Raw genomic sequence first — 13,674 nt, 5'->3', positions numbered from 1 at the left:
ACACTTGGACCCCAGTTGGCTAAATATCGGTGACTCCGAATCACCAGCCCCTTGTCCCAGAGGGCTGCCTGTCCAAAGGAATACAGAGATGCAGGAAGATGCAGGCCTTTTGCTAGGACAGGCTTTTTCGGCCTTGGCACAGTGGACCCCTGGGGCCGTCTCGATCTCTGTGGTGGGGGCCGTCCTGGGCACCGTGGGGGGCAGAGCAGCATCCCTGGTTTTCGCCCACCAGATGCCAGTAGCACTACCCTCTCCGTCTCAGTCATGACAACCCCAAATGTCTCCTACTCACCCTCATCAGTAAAAGCCACATTTCTGTGATCTCGCAGGGAGAGGCGCATTTCCTTATCCACGAGCGACGTCTCCAAGCTCCTCTCGTCCCCGTCCCAGACCAAGACTCAGGTAAAGCTTTAGGCGGCAGCTCTCACCCCTGAGGGTCCAAGCGCCACCAGAAGGGAACGGTGGATAGAATGCATGGGAGCACTGGCACCCCCAACTTCCCTCCGGAGAGGCCGCCTGCCTTTGCTTACCCAGCCCCCCTCCCCTACAGCCTTCTGCAGAAACCGTGGACGGGGAGCCCAGCACGAAGAAGCTGGCCATCCAGAAGAAGAAGTCGGGTGACGCATCCTTGGGGACAGATGCTGGGCTGTCCCCAGGCTCCGTCGATTCTAAGTAAGTGTGGGGTTTTGGGGGTGGGCTCAGGCCACCAGAGGACACCCAGGGTGTCCGGGTCCTCCAGTCCCAGAGCAGTCTGATCTCCTAAGCTGATCACACTTTTCTCACTTTTTTTTTTTTTTTTGGCCACATGGCTTGAAGGATCTTAGTTCCCTGACCAGGATTGAACCTGGGCCCTGGCAGTGAAAGCGCAGAGTCCTAACCACTGAACCACCAGGAAATTCCCATAAGCCGATTGCACCTTATATGAAGCTCTTTTGGGGAGACGTTCGCTTAGCAGTTCCGTGAGGAGAAACCCATGCGGGAGCTCGGGTTGTGGCCACATTGGGGTGAAATGATTCCCGTTGAAACCTAGAGCCAGTGTGGGTCACCTCCTCTGAGGCCACAGACAGACAGTGTCCATTTGGCTGTTTATGGAATGAGAACCAGCTCCCAGCTCCTCCGTCCCCACATCCGGGAACCCCTCCTTGGTCCTTAGATAGCAAAAACTGGGCCAAGGCTCTGTCCCCAGAAAGCCTCTGCCACAGTGCTCTAGGCGGTTCACAGAGCAGAGGGGATGGGCCCTGGGTCAGGGGAGCTTTGACCCAAACTCAGGACGGGAGCCTGAGGACGGTGAGGAACGGGCTGCAGTGGGAGGAGAGAGCCCCCTGCTTTCAGGAGACCCCACCACCAAAACAAAGTACCACAAACAGGGTGTCTTCAAACAATAGGAGTTTACTCTCTTCGTGGTTCTGGAGGCCAGAAGTGTGAAATCAAGGTGTGGGCAGGGCCATGTCTCCCTCCAAAGGATCTCGGGGAGGATCCTTCCTTGCCTCTTCCAGCTTCTGGGGGCTCCAGGCATTCGTTGGCTTGTGGCTGCATCACCACCCCCTCCAATCTCAGCCTCTGTCTTCACATGACATTCGTCTCTCCCCTGTGTCTTCTCTTTTTCTGTCTCTTATAAAGACACTTGTCATTGGCTTTAGAGCGCATCTGGGTAATCCAGGATGACTCAGAATCTTGAGATCCTTCATTTAGTGTCTTAGTCCATTCGGGCTGCTGTAACAAAACACCACAGACTGACCTGGAGCCTGGAAGTCCAAGATCAAGGTGCCAGCAGATTTGGTATCTGGTTCATAGACACCTTCTTCTTGCTGTGTCCTCACATGGCGGAAGTGGCGAGGGAGCTCTCTGGTGTCTCTTATAAGGGCATGAATCCCATTCATGAGGGCTCCACCCTCGTGACCTAATCAGCTCCCAAAGGCCCCACCTCCCGATAACCATCACACTGGGAGTTAGGCTTCAGCATACAGATATGGGGGGACACAAATATTCAGTCCATGGCATTTAGTCACATCTGCAAAGACCATGTTCCCAGATAAGATCACGCTCATAGGCCCCGAGGGTTAGCACATGGACATATCTCTTGGGTGGGGCCACCATTCATCCCATCACGTACCCAGTATCCATAGTACATGATTTGGTATTTATTCTTTAAGGTTTTTTTCCCCTAACCTTGTGCCTATAAAATAATCTTGGGGGAGGGGATGGGGGTAATTTTTTTTTAATATGAAAATGGGGTCACGCTGTGACATCTGCTCAGCATCTCGCTCTTTTGCCCGAGTCCCCTGTCAGTTCACACAGATCAACCGTATTTTTAGTGGCATCCCCTTCCAATGATAACCAAGAAAAGGGCTATTTCTCATTACAGTAAGTGGACCCTTGCTTTGGCCTCACATCTGCCTTCATTTCCTGAGGCTTAAGCGGAATCCCTTACTTTGTCCTACAGATCCACGTTTAAGAGACTTTTCCTGCATAAGAACAAGGATAAGAAATACAACCTGGAGGGCACAGAGGAGACAGAGAACACAGTACCCGGGCAAGTCGTACTGGAAGCCGCCGCCATGAAGAAGAATCTAGAAGGTTGGTCTCCCGCAGCCTCAGGGACGGACAGCAGAGCCACTGGGGCCCCTGAGGACCGTCCCCAGATGGGGCCTTGAGTCAGCTGTGGGCCAAGCCCTGGTTGCGGGGCTTTGGGACTGGTCCCCATCCCCAGAGGCACTCTCTGGCCGCGGACCTCAGTATGCGACAGCACAGGGCCCTGGTTCTCTGCACTCGTGACCATGCCCCAGAGGCCAACCTCAGTCCTCCCCAGGAACCCACTGCCCTTACCAGCCTCTCCTGCCTCCCGTCCCCCTCCCCAGCCCCCTCCAGCCACCAGCACCGCCACGCCACCGGCGAGAAGCACGCCAAGGAGCCAGGAGGCAAAGGGAAGAAGAACCGAAACCTCAAGATTGGCAAAATCACGGTGTCGGAGAAGTGGCGAGAGTCAGTGTTCCGCAAGATCACCAACGCCAACGAGCTCAAGTACCTGGATGAGTTCCTGCTCAACAAGGTGGGCCAGCCAGGGCCCTGGGCCTCCCCAGAAGGCCGTCTCCACCTGGCAGTTTTGCAAACCGTCACACCAAAGCCTTTATCAGGCGGGACTGGAAAGTCCAGGTCCACGGTTCCAACACACAGAAAGTTCTGGAAACCACACGCTTGTTCCTAAGTTTGGCATCAGCTGCTTTTCTGTAAAACCTGGCAGGGGTTCCCGAGAGATCGCTTATAGCCTACATTCATCCTGCTTGGTGGGGATGCTTACATTTTGCTACAAAATGTGTGTCTTACTATGGGGGGCTACACAGAACGTGTGGAAGCGAGTCACACCTGAATCATCTGATTCTGGGACCCCCGCCCCTGCCGGAATCATCTAGAGCACACGTGCATGTGCACACATGGGTTGGGCGCCCAGCAGAGGCACTCTGTCCTGCAGTTCCTGCCCAGGAAGTTTGAGATCCGCTGCTTAAAGACACTTGGTTTGCTGTCTCAGAGCGCCCCTTGGGGACGGTGGCCCACTTTCTCACACATGTGAGAAAAGGGAAGCACTAGCATCCAGAATAATCTTCCAGGCAAGGCACCTGACACACCCGAGTCCTGCCAGGCTGCTCCTAGGTCATGTAACCTTTCTTTGTCCTGCCGCTCAGCTGCAGCTGACCGCGAACAAATTATTTTATTTAGAACCCACTTTTACAAAATGCATGCAGTTCCAGGCAGTGATTGAGCACTTAGCGTGTGAGACAGAGGTGAAGAAATCACAGCCTGCACTCAGGGTATTCATGGCCCCAGCTGCAGGCAATCCCACAGCAAACAGTGTGGTATTTGAGAGCTTCAGAGGGAGACAGCAAGCTGACAGGGACAGTTGAGGGGTGGAGGCATGGTGAAATGACCGGGCCATTTGAGGCAGCCCCCGTCCTGGAGCACAGCCGGGCATTGAGCGCCGGGGCGGGGCGGCAGGAAGGGCCCCAGTTAAACCAGTGTTTCTCAACCAGGGGTGAGTCTGCCCCCAGGGGACACCTGGCAACATCGGCAGATGTTTTTGGTCCCCAGGAGCTACCGGCATCTGGTGGGGGAGGCCAGGGGTGCTGCTCAGCCCCCACAGTGAGTGATCCCCGAGACATCAGGGCTGCCAAGAGGGCCGGGATGTTTCCCTGCAAGCCCAGGGGAGCCAGGGAAGGACTTGGGACAGGGCAGAGCTATGGCCGCCCAGATGCCCGGCCTGAGGAAACGTGGGGTCAGCACATCTCTCCCTTCCTCTCCAGATAAATGACCTGCGTTCCCAGAAGACTCCCATCGAGAGCTTATTCATCGAAGCCACCGAGAAGTTCCGAAGCAACCTCAAGACCATGTATTCCGTCCCTGTACGTGGAGCCCCCAGCCCCAGGGAGGGCCCCTGCGGCAGACCCCATGCCCTCCCCCGGGCACCCCCGTCCGTCTGTCTCACAGAGGGTCACACCCTGCATTGCCGCAGAACGGGAAGATCCATGTCGGCTACAAGGACCTGATGGAGAACTACCAGATCGTCGTGAGCAACCTGGCGGCCGAGCGCGGCGAGAAGGACACCAACCTGGTCCTCAATCTCTTCCAGTCGCTGCTGGACGAGTTCACCCGCGGGCACACCAAGAACGACTTCGAGCCTCCCAAGGTGGGTGCTACCACTCCGGGCGAGGGAGGGTCCCGGCGCCAGGACATTGCTGGGGTCGGGGTGTCCCCAGGGGACCCCACACAGAGCTGGCCTTTGTGCTCCCTCACAGCAGAGCAAAGCTCAGAAGAAGAAGCGGAAGCAGGAGCGTGCTGTGAGTATGTGTGTTCTCACGTGCACGCGCACGGGTGTGCGTGTGTCTGTGTGTGCGCATGTGCACGCGGGCGGGCGTGTGTTTTTCTACCCGGCCCTAAGGGACCCCGGTCCTGAGATGCCACAGGCAGCATCCCCGCTGTGCAGCCCCGTGGCGACCCCGTTGGGGGTCCACCTTCCCACTCGGCCCCCCACCCCCACTGCTCCAGGTCCAGCAGCACAACGGGCACGTGTTCGCCAGCTACCAAGTGAGCATCCCCCAGTCCTGCGAGCAGTGCCTCTCCTACATCTGGCTCATGGACAAGGCCCTGCTCTGCAGCGGTGAGTGCCCCTCGCCCACTGCGCCCCTGACCCCCCCGAGGCCCCCCGACTCCCACCGCACAACCCCTGACCCCCCACCATGTCCCCAACCCCTCACGGTGCACCCAGGCCTTCACCCCAGCTACAGGGCCGATCCTCCCAGAGCACTGCCCCTCACCACAGGGGCAGTAAGGCCGCACCTCACCCACTCAAACCCCCCGCTGTCACGCTGGGGCAGAGGCCGGTCCTCAACTGACCCCCAGGCCCCCCCCCCGCAACTCCGCAGCCTCCCCTCTGCACGCCTACCTGGGCGAGTCACCCTGGGCCCTATCTCCGGGTCTTTGTTCATGCTGCTCTCGCTGCCTGAAGTGCTGGCCCCTCCCCCATGTGCCAGGTGAGGCCAGTCAGTCCCCACAGGGACCCTGAGAGACAGGTGCAGCCCAGGGTGACCCAGCTGGCCCACAGTCAGGCAGCCAGGAGGTGGCCAAGGCCGGGTGGGAAGCCAGTCAGCCCCCCGGGCCCAGGCTGGGTCAGGCAGGCCTCTCGCACTGCTGTTTTCCTGCCAGGACCAGTCAGGGTTGGCTTTCTTTTTGGGCCAGGGTAACCTCTCCCCTTGGCCCCTGTGAGGAGCAGCCCGCCACTCCGTGTCCATCGTAAACACCCAAGCAGTTGTCACTGTCCTGAGACACGGGGACAGGCGGCCACGGGACCCATGGGTCCCTGATGCGCTGTCAGTGACTACCCTCTCCCCCTCCCCCACCATGACCTCCTAGTGTGCAAGATGACCTGCCACAAGAAGTGTGTGCACAAGATTCAGACCTACTGCTCTTACACAAGTGGGAAGAAGGTGAGCCCGCTGGGGCCGGGAACTTACCAGAACACCTGGGGGAGGCCGTTCTGAGAGATGTGGAGGAGAGGGTGTGCGAGGTGCCAGGCCAAGGCTGGGTGTCAGGTGGGAGCACGGAGCTGGTGGGAGGGGCTGGCCCCGAAGCGGAGTGCACCCGGTCCTGTCAGAGCCCCCAGAGGGCCCCCCAAAGCTGGGGCCAGGCTTGTGTGTGCACCCCAAGCCTTGGCCCTGCTCCTCCCTCCTCCAGGTGGAAGGAAACCCCTACCCTGCACGAGGGAGGCGGGGTCCTACGGGCTGGCACAAGCCAGGATCAGCAGGGCGGAGGGGACTGTGGCACCTCACACAGGGACCCCCTGCCAGCAGCCATCCGGGGACCTCCACAGCCCGGCGCCTCTGGCAGCCGTGCAAGAGAGGACGAGGAGCAGGGGGGCACGGCGGCCACAGAGGAAGCCGGGCTGGCGGTGGGTGACAGGGAGGACAACCAGCCCAGGCCCGACCCTCACCCCCATCCCCGTCGTCGCAGATCGAGCCAGGCACTGAGCCGGGCCACTTTGGCGTGTGCGTGGACAGCCTGACCAGCGACAAGGTCTCAGTGCCCGTCGTGCTGGAGAAGCTTCTGGAACACGTGGAGATGCACGGCTTGTACACCGAGGGCCTCTACCGCAAGTCAGGTGCCGCCAACCGCACGAGGGAGCTCCGGCAGGCGCTGCAGACAGGTGGGTGCTGCGGACGGGTAGGTGTCAAGGGCAGGAGGGCGCCGCGTGGGGCTCCAGGCTCAGCCCTCCTGCCTTCCCCGAGCTCACCGGCCGCCGCGCCCTCCCCGCAGACCCCACGGCGGTCAAACTGGAGAACTTTCCCATCCACGCCATCACCGGGGTGCTCAAGCAGTGGCTGCGGGAGCTGCCCGAGCCCCTCATGACCTTCGCCCAGTACGGCGACTTCCTCCGCGCCGTCGGTGAGTCCCACCGTGGCGAGAGCCGGCAGGTGGTCGAGGTCGGGGGTCAGAGCCTCGAGCATGTGCTGTGGCCTGTCAGGGAGGAGGGACCCCTGTGCCCCCAGCTGAGAAACCGGGCCCCAGACAGTGGGAGGCTCCCCGGCGCCCTGGGGCCTGTCGGGTGAGGGCCGCAGGGAGCTGACACCCGGGACCCTCCTAGAGCTGCCAGAGAAGCAGGAGCAGCTGGCCGCCATCTACGCCGTCCTGGAGCACCTGCCAGAAGCCAACCACAACTCCTTGGAGAGGCTCATCTTCCACCTGGTCAAGCAAGTGCCTGCCCTCCTGTTGCCCCGCCCTCTGGGGGGTGGGGTCCCAGCAAGAGCCCCGCCACGGCGTTCCCCGGGCTGGCGTTCTCTGGTGCCTCCACACCAGGATGTGAGCCCATACTGGGGGGTCCAGGAGGGGGGCCCCCGGCTTCTTTGTGGCGCCTCTCCACCCTGCAGGGGCGAGCATTTCTCACCTGCCGGCTGCGGCAGCACTTTCCCGGCATCTGGACTCTGGGCTTGGGGCTCCCTGTGGCCACCCCCTAACTGCCGCTTGCTGCACAGGGTAGCCCTGCTTGAGGACGTGAACCGAATGTCACCCAGCGCACTGGCCATCATCTTTGCGCCCTGCCTCCTGCGCTGCCCCGACAACTCGGACCCGCTGACCAGCATGAAGGATGTCCTCAAAATCACCACGTGAGTACCAGGACCGGCTGGCCCCCACCCCCCAACATGCGCTCAGGGCAGCCGAGCCAGGGATCCCACAACTAAAGACGAGAGCCCTCTCCAGAATCCTAGGACTGGCCTGGCCTCGGTAGTGTGTAAATGTGCCTGCAGAGGAAAGTCTAGAAGAACACAGCCCGATCACAACGGCCCCGGGAGGTGTCCTGAGCACTGGGGTCCTGGGTAAACTTCGTTTGGTCTGTCCACCCTTCTTTCTTTGCTAACGAACACACGTGACTTTTGTACTAAAACCGAACTTCTAACAAAGTCTGCGTGTGTGCTGGCTGCTGTGAGCGGCGAGCAGGGCTCTCCTGACAGACGAGGGACAAGAAGCAGCCTGGCCTCATGGTGGCATCGTAGGGCTCACACGTGCCCAGACCCGGGTGGAGACCTGGCAGCATCTCCTCAAGCAGCAAGAGCATCACTTCTGAGTTCTCTTGAGGGTGAAAAACCAAAAAAGGGGCGAAACCCCTCATCCTCTGTCCAGGGTGAGGGGCAGGTGGTGAAGCCCCACATTCCCAGCCTCTGGGAGCAGTGAGAGCCTGCAGCAAACAGAAGCGGTTTTCTCGAGGTTCCTTCTTCCCTGCAAACGATCTTCGAAAGTTCTCAGAAAGTGCTTCAAAAAAAAAAAAAAGTTCTCAGAAAGCGCCTCAAAGGACTTCCCTGGTGGTCCAGCGGTTAGGACTCAGTGCTCCCAATGCAGGGGGCCCAGGTTCGATCCCTGGTCCGGGAACTAGATCCCACATGCATGCCACAACTAAGATCCCACGTGCCACAACTGAGACCCGACGCAGCCAAATAAATAAATAAATATTTTTTTTAAAAACACACACACGAAAAAAAGAAAGTGCCTCAAAAGAACTCAGAAAGGGACTTCCCTGGTGGTCCAGTGGTTAAGACTCCACGCGTCCACTGCAGGGGGCACGGGTTCGATCCCTGGTTGGGAAATGAAGATCCCACATGCCTCGCAGCACAGCCGAAATATAAAAATTAATTAAGAGGAAAAAAAAAACTCAGAAGGAGGTCAGCAGACATCCATCACTAAAAGGACATTGTTTAGACTTCGAGTTGTAAAAATAACCTGGGGACTTCCCTGGTGGCGCAGTGGTTAAGAATCCGCCTGCCAATGCAGGGGACACAGGTTCGAGCCCTGGTCCGGGAAGATCCCACATGCCGCGGAGCAACTAGGCCCGTGCGCCACAACTACTGAGTCTGCGCTCTGGAGCCCGCGAGCCACAACTACTGAAGCCCACACACCGCAACAAAGAGTAGCCCCCGCTCGCCGCAACTAGAGAAAGCCCACGCGCAGCAATGAAGACCCAACGCAGCCAAAAATAAATAATAAATAAAATAAATAAATTTTAAAAAAAAATAATAAGAACCTGTCACCCAAGGCGGTTTCAGGAGGCAAAACACAGGAAGGCCTGAGGGCTACGCCTGACTGCACACCCCACACCCCGGGCCACACTCAAGAGATCAATGAACAGCTGCTGGTAGGCAGAGTGGAGGAGAGTCCAGTGTGGCCCTGACACTACCTGGGCAGCGGTATGCTGTTGACGGATTTGCTTCCAGCATGTTCCTTGCGTTTTTTTTTTTTCTTATGTGGTCATGACAATGGGAAACCTGAGTCATGACTGCTTCTCCATCCAGGCTGAGTCTGTCCGGTCCCACCACACCCTCCCTGCCTCGGTACTGACCACTGAGGCTGGCCCTGACCACTGAGCAGATGTGCCTTGGGTCACAGCACAGTTCTAGAGCCCTTGGGGCAGCTGCCTGCAGCCCCTGGGACAAATCACCCAACCTCCATGGTACTGTACTTCCTCCTTCAAACGAGGAGGCTTATTAAGACAAGGATTCAGGCTCAGAGAGGTGGGGTGAGCTACACGAGGTCACACAGTGAGTGAACTGGGGCCACGATGGGAGCCACAGCCATGTCCGTGGCCCTGCCTGGTCTCTGGGTCTCTGTCTCAGCCACCATGCCCCGAGTCTCGGGCCAGCATCTCCCTAGATGCAGGCCCCCATGTTGACCATACCCCCCGAGGCGGTAGCTGAGTCGCCTTCTCCACAGGTGCGTGGAGATGCTGATCAAAGAACAGATGAGGAAGTACAAAGTGAAGATGGAGGAGATCACCCAGCTGGAGGCCGCCGAGAGCATCGCCTTCCGGAGGCTCTCTCTCCTGCGACAAAACGCTGTGAGCAACGCAGGGCGGGGCTTCGGTGGGGGCGGGGCCTTGTGGGAGTGGGGACCGGTGGGCGGGGTTTGGACATTGGGCGGGGTCTCACTTATCCGTCCAGCACACTCTCCCAGCACACCCTGGGCCACCGACAGCCTGACCTGAGGTCTCGCGGCAGCATGTTTAGGGGCTGATTCCTCACCTCGGCCAAAAGACCACCATCCTAGCTCAGCCTCAAGGCCAGCTGCCGCTCTCAGCAGTGGGGGTCCTGTCACCTACTTGGTGGTGGTCCTGGTCATCCTCCAGCCATGTCCCTGGCTGCCCTGGGCCCCCCCACAGGGAAACGTTGCCGCAGCAGAAGTGGCCTCACAGTGGGGGGGTAGAGGGATAAGAGGCCAGTCCCAGGCTCCTGTGGGAGGGTCCTGTCCTTGTCCCGACAGTCAGACGTGGCCTTATGCCCATGACTAGCGCCTGTGCCCTGGTCATGGCCCTGTGTGATCACCCACTCTTCATCTCTCCCCCAGCCCTGGCCTCTCAAACTGGGGTTTTCGTCTCCTTATGAGGGGGTCCTGGTATGTACACGTATGGTGGGTCCTCCTCGCATGTCTCCCAGTGCGGTGCATGCTGGGGTTCCTCTCAACCCCTAGGGTCCTCGTAGGATAGAGCGAGCGTGTCCTAACCTTCTGGAAGTGCATGCTGGGGGAAACCCATTGCCTGCTGATTGCCTGTGCTGAAGATGACTAATGAGCCACGTGCCGGCCACTCGGTCCCTGCATGATCCCCGGAGAAGCCTCTCTAAGCCTAGCCATCCATGTCAGAACTAACCTCCCCCGGAGCTGCTCGCACCACCCTCTCTCCATCCACAAGCACTGACCCCCACCCACCCAGAGGGGCTGGCCAGACCTGCCGCTTCTCTTTGTAGATCAAGAACCCCAAGTCCCGGATGAGCAGCAGCGGTGGCCTGGAGGAGCTGGGGGTGCTGCCAGAGGAGGAAGTGGCCGGCGGTGAAGAGGATCGCGAGAAAGAGATCCTAATTGAGCGGATCCAGTCCATCAAGGAGGAGAAGCAAGTGTCTCTCCGAACCCTTGCCACACTCGGCCGCCCTGTCCAGCCCCCATCCACTGGCCCCCCCACTATAGGGGATCTGGCTGTTAGGAAGCTGATGGGCTAGGCTCAGTCCCGTGGTCCAGTGCCCACCTCACGGGGTGCTGCTGTCCTAAAACACAGCCTAAGCTCGTTAAACCCCCTGCTTGACCACAGGGAATCACGGTGGCCCATAGGGAGAGAAGGGAAACAGAGGGGTGATGCCTGAGCTTTGTCTTAAAGTTGGCCTTAGCTAGGGCGATCCACCAGTTTGTTGTCCGGTCAAGATGGAAGTATGAAGGGAGATGCTGTTTAAAAATTATGCCAGGAGAACAGGTGTAATCCAGGCCCCCTGGGCATCCTAGTCTTAGGAGTAGGGTAGGGCACTCCAGGCAGAGGGAACAACATGTGCAAAGGTCCTGAGGCAGGAGCCCCTCACTAGCTGAGTACTAACTAGGCCAGATGCCTGGCTTCCCTCAGCAGCCTGACACCTTCCTCACATGAGCTTCACTGAGTCAGGGGCATTTTGGGCCAGGTGTGCTTTGGGGGTTGGGTTTGGGGTGCTGGGGGCAGGGAGTCCCCTCCAGGACCAGGATGACCTACTCTGTCCCCTACTGGCCTGGCACTTTTCCGTGGGGCGGTCTTCCACCATGGAACAGCCTTGGACACTGTGACCCTCTCATCCCCAGGGAGGACATCACGTACCGGCTGCCAGAGCTGGACCCTCGAGGCTCCGATGAGGAGAACCTGGACTCAGAGACATCAGCTAGCACCGAGAGCCTGTTGGAAGAGCGGGCTGGGCGGGGGGCCTCGGAAGGTCAGTATTAAGGTAGCATCTGCTTTTTTCCTTCCCATGTCCACACCCAGCAGGCCCCCGGGCGAGGGTCCATCTGCCGGCCCTGAAGCTGCAGTAACCCTGCCATCTGTCTCTCAAAAGGGCCCCTCGCGCCTGCTCTCCCCTGCCCCAGCGCACCCACCCCGAGCCCCCTCCCCGAGGCGGCCGCCCCTCCTCGACGAAGGCCGTCGTCCTTCATGACGGTTAGAGTGAAGACCCCCCGGCGGACCCCCATCATGCCCACGGCCAACATCAAGCTCCCGCCCGGCCTGCCCTCCTATCTCCCTGGCCGGGCGCCAGGTGCCCAGGAAGCTGCCACCCCGGTGAGGCGCCGAGAGCCACCTGCTCGCCGCCCAGACCAGGTACACTCTGTGTATATCACACCCGGCACCCACCTGCCCACTCAGGGCCCTCAGGAGCCCCTGGACAAGGACGACCGGCCACCCGGGACCAAGCGGAGGTACTCGGATCCCCCAACCTACTGCCTGCCCCCTGCCTCGGGCCAGGCCAATGGCTGAGGGCCCACAGCTGTCAGAGTCCGCATATCCAAGGACGGCCCGGGGCCAGAGCTGGGTGCCAGAGCTCCAGAGCCAGCATTCAGTGGTCTGAGAAGGATCCGGAATGAAAAGCTCCAAGAGCGATGTGAGGTGGGCACCGACTCCAAGTGAGTGCAGGCAGGGAGAGGCCGGCTGAGGCCCGGCTGCCCTTGCTGAGCCCCTACATCGCACGGAGTCGCCCGCCCAGAGCACCGAATCATGGCGGGCAGCCTGGCATCTCCCATCTCCCCTTTTGTACGTTTTTCTGGTCACTGTTTCTTTGGGCGTGGTTTACATAACTTTAAACTGTAACAGCCTTAACAGAAGACCAAATTGTTTTTTTATATGTGTATGTACAAACTTTTATATTAACGCCCTTCATCTCCCTTATAACCTGGACATGAGTCTTCAGAGTAAAGGCCACACAGCCGCGAAGCTTTGGAGGCTCAGACCCACGCTGAGGGACAGCTCGGGGGACAGTCTGAGGGCTAGGACCCTGCACGAGGGGTTTGAACACTTGTGGCCCCTGACTGCCCCAAGTCTGTCTTGGACTCGTATTCTGGCCCGGCCAGTGGCCACCTGGCCGACGTGCATTCGAGGGAACAGTGAGCCTTCCGTGGTGATCAAGACTGTTGGCTGGAGACAGGACACGAGGTTGTAGGCAGCCTCCACTCCAGGCACCACAGACCTCACATCCCAGGGAGACTCGAAGGTGGCCATCACTCCTTGGTCCACTGTGCCCTGGACACAGGAGGCTGGAGGCGGCCACCCTTGGCACTGCCCGCCCCATGTGGCAGAACAGGAGCCCGCAACTCAGGACCGCTCATGGGTGGGGAGGGCAAGGCCTGGGGTTGTATGTCCCTACAAGTCTACAGTGACAGCCTGGACATCTGGCATCTCCGGAGCGGGGCTCCCCTCTTAGGCTCAGCCCACTCTCTGGACACATGGCCCCAGGTCTGGAACAAAAGGCACCCACAGGCCGTGTGAAATTAAAAAAAAAAAAAGTGCCTGAGAGGTGTCTGCATGCAGTTCCTACTCAGGCCAGCTCCAGGCTGAAAGAGCAGGGGTTGGCGGGTGGGGGTCAGCCCTGTGGCCTCAGCCAAGAGGGGTACAGGGCAGGGATTGGGCCCCTTGCCTGGAAGGAGCTGCCTTGTTCCTCCAACTGACTTTGCTGTTTGTTACTGGAATTTCACACATAGTTTTCACACAAGGGACGTGGGCTTTGCTGGAAGTTCTTTTTATTGATCCAGAAAGCTGGGAAAGCAGGCAGCTCTTGGCAGAGCCACATTCAGTGAGGAGAGCCTGCTGTCCTGGGAGCTGCCTCTTGTCACACCTAGCCTCTCCCCAGCCGGGGCTTAAATGTCAACTGA

At 59.3% G+C, this 13,674-nt stretch overlaps 1 protein-coding gene across 9 annotated transcripts in view; it reads left to right on the top strand.

Annotated features, from left to right (window-relative positions):
• The window catches only part of MYO9B (myosin IXB), a 90,381-nt gene extending 77,065 nt beyond the window's left edge, over positions 1-13,316 (top strand). For 7 of the 9 annotated variants that reach the window (XM_057540115.1, XM_057540111.1, XM_057540108.1 and 4 more), the window contains 18 exons: positions 330-402; positions 551-672; positions 2,444-2,577; positions 2,859-3,049; positions 4,296-4,394; positions 4,505-4,678; positions 4,788-4,829; positions 5,038-5,149; positions 5,902-5,975; positions 6,499-6,691; positions 6,802-6,930; positions 7,130-7,235; positions 7,518-7,649; positions 9,745-9,868; positions 10,375-10,422; positions 10,773-10,915; positions 11,623-11,750; positions 11,871-13,316. In XM_057540115.1, the coding sequence (XP_057396098.1) occupies positions 330-402; positions 551-672; positions 2,444-2,577; positions 2,859-3,049; positions 4,296-4,394; positions 4,505-4,678; positions 4,788-4,829; positions 5,038-5,149; positions 5,902-5,975; positions 6,499-6,691; positions 6,802-6,930; positions 7,130-7,235; positions 7,518-7,649; positions 9,745-9,868; positions 10,375-10,422; positions 10,773-10,915; positions 11,623-11,750; positions 11,871-12,286 (2,440 nt within the window). In that variant the 3' untranslated portion in view covers positions 12,287-13,316. Of the gene's footprint in view, positions 1-329; positions 403-550; positions 673-2,443; positions 2,578-2,858; positions 3,050-4,295; positions 4,395-4,504; positions 4,679-4,787; positions 4,830-5,037; positions 5,150-5,901; positions 5,976-6,498; positions 6,692-6,801; positions 6,931-7,129; positions 7,236-7,517; positions 7,650-9,744; positions 9,869-10,374; positions 10,423-10,772; positions 10,916-11,622; positions 11,763-11,870 lie in introns of all 9 variants that reach the window. The other 2 variants (XM_057540109.1, XM_057540116.1) reach the window with 2 other exon arrangements.
• The last annotated feature ends 358 nt before the right edge of the window (positions 13,317-13,674 follow it).

Source organism: Balaenoptera acutorostrata, chromosome 2, assembly GCF_949987535.1.
Source record: "Balaenoptera acutorostrata chromosome 2, mBalAcu1.1, whole genome shotgun sequence".
Taxonomy (NCBI): Eukaryota; Metazoa; Chordata; class Mammalia; order Artiodactyla; family Balaenopteridae; genus Balaenoptera; species Balaenoptera acutorostrata.
Note: the sequence above shows the minus strand (reverse complement) of the source record. Positions and strands in the feature narration are given on the sequence as shown.